Here is a 14,882-nt window from a genome sequence, read left to right as displayed (position 1 = left end):
TATGCATATTAAAAATCGTAAATTACCATGATAACTTCCAGCACATCTATAAAATAGTAAACAATATATAGCTTTGATAAAAAAAATAAGTTCAATAAAAAATCACACCCAATATTCAACAAAAAATAGTAATCTTTCATAAATTATCATCAATTGAAAAGTTCTCATACACGATTTTTTCACAGTAGAGAAATGTGAGATAGAAAGAAAAAGAAAATCTTGTTGAAAATGGAGGGGGGATAGAGAGAGAGGGGGTAGCAAATATGGAGAGAGGTGAGAAATGTTGTGAAATTTTTATGTTTGGGTTAAAATTGTTATTGATTCTTTGTACTTATATTTTTACCTTGAAATCCTTCAAAATCCTTCAAAATCTATGTACTTAATGAAATCTTTTAAAATCAACTAGTTATTGAGGACATCTAAATTTCAAAACTACCTATTAAGATCTATGTTGAGGACACCTAAATTTATAAGTATTTTTAAAAATCTAGATTGGAGACACCTATATTTTAATGAATTATATTTAAATCTGAATTGAGGATACTTCAATTTATATGGAGTTTTAAAATCCATCAAACTCTAGATTGAGGACACCCCCCTTATTATGTCAACTATTATATCACATATTTTCTGGCAAAGTAGCATTATTCGGGCCAAAAATGCAAATATTTTAGCTCATTATTGCAATGGTTTAAAGGTTTGAAACCAAACTATCAAGATGGGTAAAGGGTTGGGACCAATTACGCCAATTTTCCTAAGGAAAACAAGGATTTGTCCACCTGCGCCCAGCGTAGGAACTGGGCCATACTCCAATATCCTCCGGCGCCGTAAACACTAGCCCAGTCCGGCTTCATTCGCAGCATTTTCTCTTTCCCTCTGTTGGTGTCACTCCCTGATTTTTCTCCCACTTCTCTCTAATTTGAAAATTTTACCGTAATGTCTCAGGTAAATTCCTCTTGCACTTTTCAATTGCTTAATTATTCGTCAAAATTTTTCATATCCTAAATTTTTTTGATAAAATGTTCTCGACTTTTCATAATTACTAATGGTTGTATATTAGGGTTTTATAAGGATTTTATTTACTTATTGTTTTTGGCGTGACGATTTGGATCTATGTGGACAAGACAGGGTATAGAAAAAGGATAAGAGGAAAAATATCAATATGGAGAAGAATATTGGCCTAAGAGAAACTATACAGGTGGCTAGCAAAATGAACATATACAGAACCAACGCTGATAAAATGAAAACTGTATAACAATAGATCCTTCTATACTTCATCTTCACGTGTCCTGTGGTCCAGCTTGTCATCTACATTTATGCCTTGCTGACTAAGCTGCAGCTGACTTCCATTTTCTAATAGCCCCCCTCAAGGTGGAGAGTAGATATCTTCTACTCCAACCTTGAGCAAGTGAGTGTAGAAAATTGGAGAACTTAAAGCCTTAGTTAAGAGGTCTGCGACTCGTAATCCACTACTAACATAAGCAGTGGTTATGCTTCCATATTGAATCTTGTCACGGATGAGATGACAATAAGCTCAATGTGCTTGGATCTCTCATGAAAATTAGGATTTGATGCATTATGAAGTGCGGCCTTGTTATCACAAAACATAGTGGTTGCTTGAGGATGTGTAATCTGCAAATCATGAAGTAGATATCTCATCCAAGTTAATTTACAACACAGATTAGTCATTGCCCGGATTCTGCCTATGCAGATGATCTGGACACGACCCCTTGTTTCTTTAACTTTCAGGACACCAGAAAAGATCCAATAAACACACAATAACTACTAACCAACCTTCTTTTGTCCTAGCATGCTCCCCAATCCAAATCACAATAAGCTGTAAGCTGCAGGTTTGATTGAGCAAAATAAAGCAAACCCTGCCCCAGGGCCTTTTTATATACCTTAAAACTTTGGAGGCTGCATTAAGGTGTGGTAATCTAGGGTTGTCCATGAATTGGCTCAATAATTGTACAGAATAGGACAGATCAGGTCTTTTTATATTCAAGTATAGTAATCTTCTAACTAGCCTTCTATAGAGTGATGGATTAGGATGAAGTTCTCCTTGCTCTTTAGAAAGCTTGAGTTCTAATCAAGTGGAATTTGAGTTGGTGTTGCCCTAATTTGACCCGAATGTGTCAAAATGTCGAGGGCATACTTTCTTTGACATATGTGGACGCCTCAGTCTGATATTGACACTTCAATCCCAAGGAAGTACTTCGGCTGTCCCAAATCTTTGATTTTGAATTTCACGTGGTGGGAGGCCTTGAGAATATTAACAGAATCGATGCAAATGCTAGCTACTATAATGTCGTCGACATATACTAGGATGGCAGTAAAAGAATACTCTGTAGTTCTTGTAAATAAGTTTTAATCAACCTTAAGTTGTGAAAACCCTTGCTCTATAATGAATTTAGACAGCTTAGAATACCACTGTCTAGAAGCTTTTTTAAGGCCATTCAAGCTTTTCTTTAATTTGCACACTTTTGTCCCATTAGCATTAGGATAACCAGGAGGCAACTGCATATATATAAACTTCTTCCTCCAAATCTCAACGTAAAAATGCATTGTTTACATCAAACTGGTATAGGTGCCACCCTTTGATTGCTGCCACAGCCAACAATATCCTCACGGTAACTAATTTTGCAACGGGAGAGAAGGTTTCATGATAATTGAGCTCTTGTTGTGTGTATCCCTTAGCCACCACCTGGTTTTATATCTCTCTATTGTCCCATCGGTATTAAATTTAACCTTATAGACCCATTTACATCCTATGGCTTCCTTACCAAGAGGCATATAAATAACAAGCCAAGTATCATTTTAAGTCAAGAGCATCTATTTCAGCTTTCATGGACTACACCACTCAGGAGATTCTAATGCTTCTTGGAAAGTTTTAGGTTCTCTGTATGTGCTGATAGAAATAACAAAAGCTTTGTGGGGAGTGGAGAGTTTATGATATGACAAAGTGGCCTTAAGAGGATAGGGATTACCTGAAGGGAAGGTGACCCTTTGCTTGTCCAAGTCCTATGAATGGGGAAGCAAAGCTGCCTATTGGCAGACAAAGTGCTGAAGATGTGCAGGCGTCTTCTTGATTTTGTTTGACCTTCAAAGTAAAATTTGGTTTTATGATGGCTGAATATTGAGTCTAGATGTATTTGGAGGTTCAGATGGCTCATGGTTTTGTTCTAATGAAGAAATTTCAAATTGTTGGGGTGGAGATATTAGAGATTCTGTTGAATGGTCTCTTGCTGTATTTTAGTTAAAAGTATCTGAAGTGTTGATAAGAGAAGATCCTAGGTTGTTTATTTTGTTAACTAAGATAGTAGGAATTTCAGAAATGAAATTTGTATTTGAAGTTGGATTTGGAATACTATCAGCACTAATGGTAGTATTTTGCTCGTAAGGAAAACATTCTCGTGGAAAATAACATTCTTAGAGACGACAACCTTTTTGTTTCCAAATGTATTAATTTGTAACCTTTGATTCCAAACGGGTATCCAAGGAATATGCATTTTCTAGCTCTAGGGTCAAACTTATGTCTTCCATCTTCTAGGGTAGTAGCAATTGCTAGGCACCCAAAAACTTCAAGATGAGTATAATTTGGTTTGTAGTGAAAAAGAATTTCGGGGAGTTTTGTGGTCTAAAAGAGGTGTTGGAGTTCTCTTTATAAGATAAATATCCGTAAGAACACAATCACCCCAATATTTGAATGGGATGTTATTTTGAAATCTTAAAGCTATTAAAATGTGTTAATGTTTTCTTTCAACTATGGCATTTTGTTGAGGGACCTCCACATAAGTTTTATGGTGAATGATTCCCTTCTGTAAGTAAAATTGTTTCGTCTGAAATTCATCTCCAATATCCGATTGAATAGTTTTAATTTTGCATTCAAATTAGGTTTCTATTATAGAGCAGAAACTTTGCAAAGTAACGCTAGCATCAGATTTCAGTTTCATCATATATACCTAAGCGCATATGCTAAAATCATCCGCAATAGTTAGGAAATAACGAAAACCATTGTAACTAATCTCATTACATGTTCCCCAAAGGTCACAATATATGAGATCAAAACATTTTTCTGATTTATGTTGGCTTATAAGAAATGGTAATTTCTGTAGTTTGGCTAAAGGACAAACAGGTCAAGGCTGTTTGGTGGATTTTCTAGCGTTTTCTGATAAACTAAATTTGGATTAGGTAGAGTGTCCTAACCTATAATGCCAAAGGTCAAAGTCTTCAAAATTATTGAAAATAGTAGAAGCAAATATGGGTGCTCTCTAGGTCAGATTGACTAATTCTCGGTTAAGGCAAGATGAGATACTCCCTTTTCCATCAGGTGATAGAGTCTTTGCTTTACTTCATCCATTCCAGTCGTTTTCCAAGTGAAAATAATCTGTATAAAACAACAATCAGAGAGAAAAATAAGACAACAGTTCACAGTGCCATGAGCTGAGCATATTGCTCCTGAGTTAAAGGCATTTTAGCTTTGTCACTTACCTGCCCATGGGCAGGAGGCATAAGCTCAGTAGTCTAGTTAGCAGAGGATGCTGATGGCTTGTTTCTCCTATCTGATTTGTGGCTTGATGGATAACCATGTAGCTTGAAACAATTTCCAGCTATATGGCCAGGAATTTGGCAGTAAGAACATGCTAGTTTGTTCGGATTAGCCTTGAAGCATCACTCAAGGGAATGCCCAGCTATTTTTCAAAAGGTACAGTAGTACCTATCCTTCTTCTGAGATGATTGGTTCTGTTTCCTCACATCAAAGTTACCCTTAGCAAGAAGTGCCATAGTTTCACCAAGTGAGCTATCAGTGAGATTTGCCTCCTTTTCTCTTCTTGCTGGATGATGGAATATACTTCGTTCAAGCTTGGGAAATGCTTGATGAGGAGGATTTGAGCTTTTAGTCCCTTATATATGGCTTTGAGACCCATTAGGAATTTCATAACGTAATCTCCCTGCTGGTTGTTCACCACAACTTTCAAACCTGCACAAAAACAGTTAGGTACCGATTCATATTTTGGTAAATCATCCAAAAGGGTTTTCAACTTTGAGAAATACACACTTAATCCTGGGTGCCCTTTGCATCAAACGTGCCCAAGAATGATAGTTATTTGGAATCCAATACATGAGTAATAAGTATGGATCCAGATATATCATTAACTCCAATACGGTATGGACTGTTTGTCTGTGAGGGATCAATTGGGGTTGGATTTGGGTGTTGATTTGTATTTGTGTTTGAAGATTCAATTGGATTTGGATTGGTAGAGTCAGATTGCGACATAGTAGCACTGATACCATATAAGAAAAAGGATAAAAGGAAAAATATCAAGCAGTTAGAACTCAAGAACTTTGGGGAGAATTCTCTGTTTGTATTGATTTTCTGGTTTTTTTCTTTTGTACAATATGATTACTATATATAAAGAATGGAGAAGAATATTGGCGTAACAGAAACTATACAGGCGGCTAGCAAAATGAATATACACAAAACCAACTCTGATAAAATGAAAACTGTAGAACGATAGATCCTTCTAGACTTCATCTTCATGTGTCTTGTGGTCCAGCTTGTCATAGGGCTTTCGATTTTATGTAATTCATTTGATTTTTCATGGATAAGTTTGATATATCAGTATAATTGTCGTTTTATCTCTTACAGATTGATACCAGAAATTCTTCTTCTACTAAACGTGCCCGAACTGATGGTATGCTTCTAGTTTCCTTTGTTTATATAATTTTTTTGTGTTGTGTGGACAGTTTTGTGTATGATGTATATGTAAACACTGAAAAAATTTGAATTTTAAATGACAAAAGTGTGTATATCACATGCGAATTTATCATTTATGAGTATTATGCACATAAAACAACTCATCACCATGCACGGGAAATGGATCAACATGAATGATGCATATAAGTTTTGTTTTTGTAAGCATTTAGTGAAGAGAGTTCTATAATGCCTGACTAGTGTACCTTGGCCATTGTCGATATTATTTCCGTTATTGAAATATCCCAGAATGCTGTTTACATTTTCGTTAATCATCTTACCGAACTACTCTTGTCAAACAATTCCACTTCCTACTTTTTACAATTTAGAATTAAAATGCCATGTCTCATGTCTCTTGCGATTAAATTGGAAAAGTAGGTACGAAAAATAAATTCAATTTTGAGGTAAATAGTTTTGTCAAGGACAAACACGTGATCCAATTTGGATTGGAATAATATAACTCAGCGTGATTCTTTTGCAATTTCCTATGTTGCTGTTTTTTCTCCTATTTGCCTATGGCCTCGATTCCATGTTTATTCTTTCTAGTCTTATCATTTAGGGGTACTTTTTGTGGCCAAGCATTTTAAGGATGAGCAATTTTATGTTCACGGAACTGTCCAAAGTAAATGTATGTTATTTTTTTGGTTCTATTTAGTAATAAGATGGATGTCCACGAATTTATATTGTGGTATGGATTTAAAATAGCCAAACAGAGCTCTAAGAGGTATGTCAAGACATCCTGCTGTATTGCATTTTTGTATAGATAGACAATTTCATTTATCATTTGTAATTAATTCATTATACAATACTTCAATAAAAGCTTTCTAAGATATTTCTTCCTCTCTCCTCGATTTCCTTTTATGTTCCTCTTCGCAAACTCCAGACTAGATTTTTCAATCTTTTATTTGTACCAGAGCTATACGATCTGAATCCATGGCTTCTTTCAAAAGAAATACTCCAATCTCCAATGATGGAATTTCTCCAGAAATTTCATACACTATTCCAATTTATGCCTCAGTGCCAACTGTCAATCAAATTACTCAAAACTCTTCTCCGCCAACACTTATCCCAATTCAGATGAAATTAACTCAATCGAATTACAATTTCTGGCGATTGCAAGTTCTGTCTATGCTTCGAGCTCACGATCTCCAAGGCTTCATATATGGAGATTGCTTAAATGTCCTCACTACGTCGAATTTGGAACTCTTGGCATAGGAGTCGCAATAGAGGTTGATGGTGAAGATTTAGCGTGGTTTAGAACGGATCAAGTGATTATGAGTTGGATCCTTGATTCTATTTAAGAGGCTATGTTTGGTCATGTAGTGCAATGCACTTCATCTGCTCAGGTGTGGTAGACTTTAGAGCAATTGTTTCTCTCACAATCAGACGCACAAATTCTTCACGTTTGTAGTCGTCTTCAGAACACAAAGAAGGGAACTTTGTCGATTGAGGACTATTTTTTACGTATGAGAGAAATAGCAGACACATTTTCTGACGTAGGTCACCTAATCATTGATGAGGACCTTTTGTCATTCATTTTGAGAGGTTTGGACGTGGAGTTTGAAGTCGTAGCATTTAACCTTACCTCCCGGGGTGAAAAAGTTCGTCTATGGGAAGCTAAATTTCTGCTTCAAGCTCATGAGACGAGGTTGGCTCAGCTTTCCACCGTATCCATGATTGATTTTTCTGGCTCTTCACCTCAATTTGCTACGAGTAAGCACAGTAATCGTGGAAATGGTTTTCATCAGACTAGAAATTAAAATAATGGTGCAACTCATGTGGGTTTCAATCTGCAAATGACAACTAAGGGATCACAAGGAAGGTTTGAAAAAGACTTAGGAAAAGCGAATTGTGAGAATGTTGCATGCCAGTTTTGTGGGAAAAAAAGGACACTCGGTCCCTGAGTGCTCATGGAGGTATGATCTCTCCTATTTTTGTGAAGAATCTTGGCACTCTTGTGCTCAAAATCAGCACTTACATGCATTTGTGGCCACTTCAAGCACATCAAAGGATGATGCACAGAACGATGATAGTGGAGCTTCTGACCACATTAATGCAGATTTATTAGACATGCATGTGAACTCTGAGTATCAAGGTAAAGGTACACTCAGTGTTGGGGATGGTAATTCTCTCGTTATTTCTCGTATTAGTTCATCAGTTTTCTCATATCATGTTAAAATCATCCCATTTGTCTTACGTAACCTTCATTGTTTCCCAAGCATTGCCAAAATCGTTATCAGCTTATCCAATTTTTTGCTTGACTATAATCTAATTGGAAAATTAGGACTCGATTCCCAACATCTCAGGTGGCATTTGGGTCCCTAACCTTCAAAAGTGAGGTTTAGGTCCCATCACATTAAGTGGTTTGACGAAGTCGAGTACGATTTTCATGTCCATGTTGACAGTATTTGTCACGAGGGAACCCAAATTCACAAATTTAAATGATTGGGGAGCCCTGTCCTGATTTTCCTTAATCTAATGGATGGACTTTTTTGCTAATTGTTCTGTTTCTAAGGATGAAACATCGAACAATGATTTTCTTCAAGACAAACTTAAGAATGTACTGTGTCATATTGCTGTGTCAGATGCACATTCTCTAAACCATCCTTGTTATCTCACTTTCCAAAAACATATGAATTCTTGTTTCTACATACTTCTGTAACTATCGTGATAAGGCTGATGTCAATATTTGGCATCGACTATGACATCCCAATTCATCTGCACTTAAACATGTGTTTGGATCATTACTATATTCGGACATTATGATGAATAATGTGGATTTCTATAATCCATGCCAACAGAGTAAACAAACTTAATCTACTTTTCACTTTTGAATGAGCAAAATATTTCATGATGTAATTCAGCCCCTGAGGCATATAAATTCTATGTTCACTTTGTCTATGAATGCACTCAATTTAAATGGACTTCTCCTTTGAGGCTTAAATCTGGGTTGCATTCCATCTTTGCCAAATTCAAATTCTTATTGAGAGAGAATTTAATAGGAAGGTTGAATATTACAAACATATTGGGGTGATGAGAAGTCTTCCTAGTAAATATGCTCCCAACTCCTGTCCTTTAAAAACTAAACACCTTTTGGGTGTCTTTAAAATAGAACCTCATGACAGTCTCCTAAAGAACTTTTGGGTGTTATATTTTCCATTCCTCGTGCCTTACAACGAGCACAAATTTGGCTTTCAGAAGTCACCCATCACAGAGAATTTAAGTTGCCAAAAGTGTAACACTTGATCATTATTCTTTTCCCTTCGCTTGATTTTTTATTCTCCTTTACATGAGCTTAAAATTGATCCCCATTGCTGATTTTTATATAAACTCTAGTTCTCAGTCTGTCTGTCTATCTAATTTGGGCTCAGCTAATGGTACAGGAAGTGTGAGGGAATGTGTTGAAGCATCTAAAATTGTTGCTCTTAATGATAATAGAAACTCATCCAATGAGTCACCCCTGCCTTTGCAAACTTGTAGTAGTATCTTTTTGCCATGGCAAGCCACAGTAATAGTCCTAAATCAGTAATACAAGCATGAGCTACATTATCCATGCAATCCAATGCTTCAACACCAAACATTTCTCCTCCATTCACCGAAAACCAAAATAGACTGGAAAAGAAGTAGCTGATTCCATTGACCCGTTGCAATTCAAAACAGACTTAACATGTGGTTGATATGTTAAATTAGAAATTTGTTAAAAAGTCCTTGAACCTTTGAAATATTCTCTTGGTTTTGAGACAAGGAGAGACAAGAATAGTTTGTACCTCACGTAAACAAGCATATTAAAGATATGTTGGTTAAAACAAAACATAAGTTCGTTGTTATGTTTGTATTTTTAATTTTGTATTATGTTTTATTTAGATTTTAAGATAGTCAAAGATATTGTAGTTTATTATAGTTATTATACGTGATAGTGGGATATGAAGTCAGTTACGTTCCTTTGTTGTAGGAGATAATGTGAAATAAACTTGTATTTAGACTTCAAAGAAGAAATATATATTACATCAATGGATCATTTTCTACAAACGTATTTTTTGTGTTGGTAGGTTAACTGGTTCCTCTACTTCCTCCTTTCTTTTTTTATTTTGTTTATTTTCGATTCAAACAATCCCTGTTTTTAATAATTTGTATCAGAGCTTGGCATGGATCAATCGCTTCAGCAACACATCGAATTATTGGGAAAAAATTGTGAAACTTATCCTTGATTGTCAAATGAAATCCGGTGCAAGACGAGCGAGTTCTCTAAGATGTTAGATGCTTTATCAAGCGAATATTGTCTACTCCAGAATTGAAATTTGGCATTGATCATTCTTATGGCGATTGTGCTTGTTAAATGACTGCAACCTAAAGAAAATAGAAAGTAGTATCAACTTTGTTGATGATGTAAAACATTGTGAAATTCACAACAATCTGGTGGAGGATGCACTGTCATAGCTTTTGTAGGAGGGAAAATTCAAGGAGCTTAGGAGAAAAGCTATGGGTCGGCATGCAAAATTGTTTTATTAGGAGAATATGTGGTTGAAAATGAACTTCGGTAAAAATGAGTTTTTGAAAATGAGGGCCAAACAAAGGTTTATTCCTCTCTCCTTGGTTTCGTATTGTGTTCCTCTCTGTAAACCCTGGACTAGATATTTCAATCTCTAATTGTAACAACACATATAGAATGCTGATTTCTTAAATAGGATGATATTATGGGACAACTCCAACTTGAATAATTTTTTATTTTTTGTTTTGTCATTCTGTATGTTCTATTATTAGCCCTTTCTTGTTGTTAACTGAGCTTGTGTTTGTAGGTGGCCGTAGGGAAGATGATTGGACCTGTCCTAGCTGTGGCAATGTCAATTTCTCATTTAGGACAACCTGCAATATGCGCAACTGTACTCAGCCTAGGCCTGCTGATCACAATTCTGTATGAATTTCATTTTATAAAATTGGAATTAGTTAGAGCTTAGAATTTGCCTATTTCAAGCCAATATTTTGTGGTACCATTGTAGCAGATTAAGTACTGTATGTATGCATTAAAAATGCTATCTATATGGTAACTGTTTCTTGTTTTTGAGTTATTGATGTCATCTCTACCTCCCTCTTCCTTCTCCAAAAGAAACTGCTAGCTTCGACATGTTGGGGACGCATTTCTGGTCATTTAAAAATCTCAACCATATTCTCTAAATAGGGCTTGTGTATTATTAATAGCTTATTACCATGCAATGTTTATATGGTCTTCTCATCAGAAATGAAATTCTGCTATGTTACTATGACATATAAAATGAATAACCACTTAGTTATTAGCTTTCCCTTTTCCGATTAATTTCTTTCTTCAAGTTCTAGATTATGAATTTATTTTTTATCAGCTTTTCAACAAATCACTTCTCTCTTTCAGAAATCTGCTGCCAAGACTGTGCAAGCACCTCAAAGTTTTTTGTCCTCAGCTCCCTATGTAGGCTCTGGTGCACTATCCTCAATGTATATGGGTATGTCACCTTATGGTTCGTCTCTATTCAACGGGATCCCATTCACTGGGGGCTCTGCATATCATTATAACTATGGAAGCCGTTTTGCTGGAGGCAGCCCATATCGACCCTTGCATTTATCTGGTCCAGCTCCTTACTCTAGTGGGCCCATGATGGCAAACGGTATGGTCGTTCGCTTATATGTCATTAAATCCTATTTCACTCTGCTGAGATAAGTTATAAAAACAGCTCTAGAGAAATGTTTTTCATTGACATTGTTTATGCACAGTGGTTTCATTGACGTGTTTATACCCACTACATGTTTTATATTGAGTACTCTTATTTGTTAAACGGAAATGGTAATATTTTCTTTTCCAGTATCTGTCATGTTTAAAATGATAGATATATATCCAGTCCTTGTCAAACTTCATTTTATTTTTATTCATAATGTTATGTGGTATTTCTCATAGGTGGAATGTATGGTGTGCCAGCAATGATGGACAGGTATGGCTTGGCTTTGCCTATGGGCCCCGCCATGGTAAGCAATATAAGGTTCTTTTTCCTTCCTTTAGAAACAAATTATAAAGGGTTTTTTATGATGAAATCTTGTTTGTTTGATACCTTATGCATTGCTAAAATTCTATGAATAACAAAGGTGTGTCACGGCATAATAATGGTAAAGCATAATAATGGTAAATGATAAGCTTTTAAAATTTATTTCTTCGTAAAATCTGTCATTATTGCTCATCTCGTGTCTTTAATTTCTTGAGAAATGAATTTGTTCTTCTATATGCTATAGTTTCTTTAGCTATTGAGCGATTTATACTTTCTACAGGGGCCAAGACCTGGTTTTTTCCCCGAGGATGAACCTCAAAAGAAAGGTGGAGGTATGCAATATCTCGTTTGTATTCTAAATTCTGATTTATGAACTGATATTTGTGCATTTATATTAATAAACACTTTTTTATACACATATATATACATGCACTTCTAGGTGGAATGCGTGATGATGATTGGAAGTGTCCCAAATGTGGTAACGTCAACTACTCGTTCAGAACAGTTTGTAACATGAGGAAATGCAATACACCTAAGCCTGAATCACAGGTTTGAGATACTAATCTCTGGTGTTATGCACCAGCACTATTATAAACTGTGACCCTAAAACTGTTGAAACTTCAATATGATTTTGCATCAGTGCTGCTCGCATGTCTTCTTTACTCATGATGCTGAACGTTTAATGTATTATTTGGATTTTTGCGGGCCTACTTTCTTTATAGCTCTTGGTTACAACAGATGTATATATTTCTATTTACCATCAATTGTTTTGCCTGTAATGCAGAGTGGAAGATCTGGAAAGATTGCAAGTGAGTCCTAAATAATAACTGTAACTTTCTTTGATATGCACATACTCTGTACTTATTACTGTCGTAATTTAGAACAAGACATGCCAGAGGGGAGCTGGAAGTGTGAGAAATGCAACAATATAAACTACCCTTTCAGGACTCAATGTAACCGACAGAATTGTGGAGCTGATAAACCTTCTGACCTTTTAAATTCTTCCCCAGGAGCATCAGAAAATGATCAGGTCTGTTGTTTTGGTGTGTGTACATTACTATTTTCTGTGATTCGAAGTTATAATAAAACTATTATTTTGCTCAATTATATTGGATTACTTCTGATTTATTGATTTTTCTCGTCTGCTGTTCCAGTGAGTACTAAGCATGTTTGAGAAGGTCCAGAATTTTCATCCAGCATTGCTCAGTGTGGGTGTCTGAAAGTCAGTCATGATATCTTCCTGTTGCAGCGGTTTGTCTAGTTACTCTCCCTTCTTACCTTCTGTGTCAAGTTTAAAATGCATTAGAGTTCTGGTCTTTGATTCAGCTGGAAATTATCGCTCTGCCCTTGAGTTTGTGTTCTAGATTCTCTATATTCATAGAGGATTATGTGCAGACCTGCACTTTAGGTCTATTTGATACTAATATTATTAGAAATTGTGGTGTTGAATTTGCGTGCTACCTCTTCATATTAGCGTTTACGAAGTGTGACCTATCATGATGACACAGCTTAAGGGTGTTGAAGTTTTGACATCGAGTTTTTTTGAGTTCTCCGGCAAAGTTTAACCTTGAGAGTGAGTAGTTTGGAATCATCTCCGGGACTGTGGGTCGAGGAGGATTTTCGTGATCTCATGTTCTGAAAATGATGTTATTTGAAAATCTTTTAAAGGATATTTTTTATAATCGGACAATGATGTTTATAATTTGAACAAAAAAAATTAAAAAAAAAAAAAATCGTTCCTCGATAATTTAATTAAAATATTGTTTTTGATAGATTTTATAGGATATGAAATAAACGTTATTTAAAGAAGACAATAATAAGATATTATATAATAATTTAATGTTTAAACTTTAGTCAAATTTAATAGTGAGTAGCTGTATGTACGCGGATAAAAAGTTCTCCCTTTGTTATGTTTTCGAATAATCAATTTAATGTTCGGTCAATGACATATATTAACAATTCACTTCAAAAAATCGACTGAAATTTTTTTCTCATGTCAGTTATGTCAAATGGATTCTTACTCGAGAAAATTATGCATTTTTAAGAGCACTAGAGCCGTCCAACTAGATTGCTTTTCATCGCCCTGAACAGTGGTCACAAAACTTTTCTAGATCGCTAAATTTCGTTTTGCTTAAAATTGATCATTTTAAACTAATTTCAAGTTTATCATGCTAAATTAATGGGTTGATTTTACAAACGATCACTGAACTTACCTGAAAATTACAAAATGATTACTAAAGTTTAAAACTTGCATAAACGGTCACTGAAGTTTAGAGCGCTTTCAGAAACGGTCACTAAAGTTTATAAACTTGCAGAAATGGTCACTTAGATTTTTCAAATTATTGAGCGAGATTTGTGGCAATTTTTCAGCAACTTCCGACCACCAAGACTGCCAAATTTGGATACCGTTGAAAAGTACACAATGTCATCTTCAATTACCGTCCAAAATGATTCAGCCGGAATAAATCAACATGCAAGCACTCCTCAGTGTCATGCTCATGATCTTTGTAAAAGTGATAGTATTTGCCTTGGTTTCTCCATACGAGCTCTTTCATGTTCGTATTTTCATCAATAGCTTCGCGCGCAGGGTATTTAAAGGGGTTAACGTCCTAGTTTCCTCCCGCCTTTGCCTAACTGGTCGATCCTGGGTGGCCCTCTTGCTTACGCACTCATTCCTCGACTTATTCATCTCCTGCCTTCCGCTTGTGACTCTCTATATCCCATTCTTCTCTAAGGGTTTTTGTGACCTTCGCTTCCTCAGCATCAACATATATATCTCCCTTCTTCAACAGGTCATGCATTAACTCCGGGGGATCCTTGGAAAGTGACATCTTAAAGGCTCGATTCCGCGTTTCGTTCATCGGTGCGATCACCATTGCTGACATTTGAAGGTCCTCTATTCAAAGGGTCGCTCAGCTGAACCTGGCCAAGTATTCTTGCAAAGACTTGCCTTTCTGTTGGACAACCTTCATCAATCCAATAGCTGTCTTCCTCTTCCTCTTACTACTGAGGAAGTAGGCCACAAAGCTCCTGATGAGCTCATCAAACGTTCGGATAAATCGGGAGGTTAATGTTGCTATCCAATCTCTAGCTTCCCTCCTAAAGGTCGGGGGAAGGAC

At 35.9% G+C, this 14,882-nt stretch overlaps 1 protein-coding gene across 1 annotated transcript; it reads left to right on the top strand.

Annotated features, from left to right (window-relative positions):
• Positions 1-744: 744 nt before the first annotated feature.
• Positions 745-13,295, top strand: LOC111406235 (ranBP2-type zinc finger protein At1g67325-like). Its single transcript, XM_023035531.1, has 10 exons — positions 745-945; positions 5,651-5,696; positions 10,552-10,667; positions 11,139-11,391; positions 11,679-11,746; positions 12,044-12,095; positions 12,203-12,312; positions 12,548-12,572; positions 12,645-12,793; positions 12,918-13,295. The coding sequence occupies exons 1-10, from the start codon at positions 937-939 to the stop codon at positions 12,918-12,920; spliced, it is 831 nt and encodes a 276-aa protein (XP_022891299.1). The 5' UTR covers positions 745-936; the 3' UTR covers positions 12,921-13,295.
• The last annotated feature ends 1,587 nt before the right edge of the window (positions 13,296-14,882 follow it).

Source organism: Olea europaea, chromosome 12 (genome assembly GCF_002742605.1).
Source record: "Olea europaea var. sylvestris chromosome 12, O_europaea_v1, whole genome shotgun sequence".
Lineage (NCBI taxonomy): Eukaryota > Viridiplantae > Streptophyta > Magnoliopsida > Lamiales > Oleaceae > Olea > Olea europaea.
Note: the sequence above shows the minus strand (reverse complement) of the source record. Positions and strands in the feature narration are given on the sequence as shown.

Excerpts from the sequence above, each read along its gene's own strand:
- LOC111406235 (XM_023035531.1), top strand. Across the intron at positions 5,697-10,551 it reads TAAACGTGCCCGAACTGATG|GTGGCCGTAGGGAAGATGAT; the intron begins GTATGCTTCTAG and ends TTGTGTTTGTAG. Across the intron at positions 10,668-11,138 it reads GGCCTGCTGATCACAATTCT|AAATCTGCTGCCAAGACTGT; the intron begins GTATGAATTTCA and ends TCTCTCTTTCAG.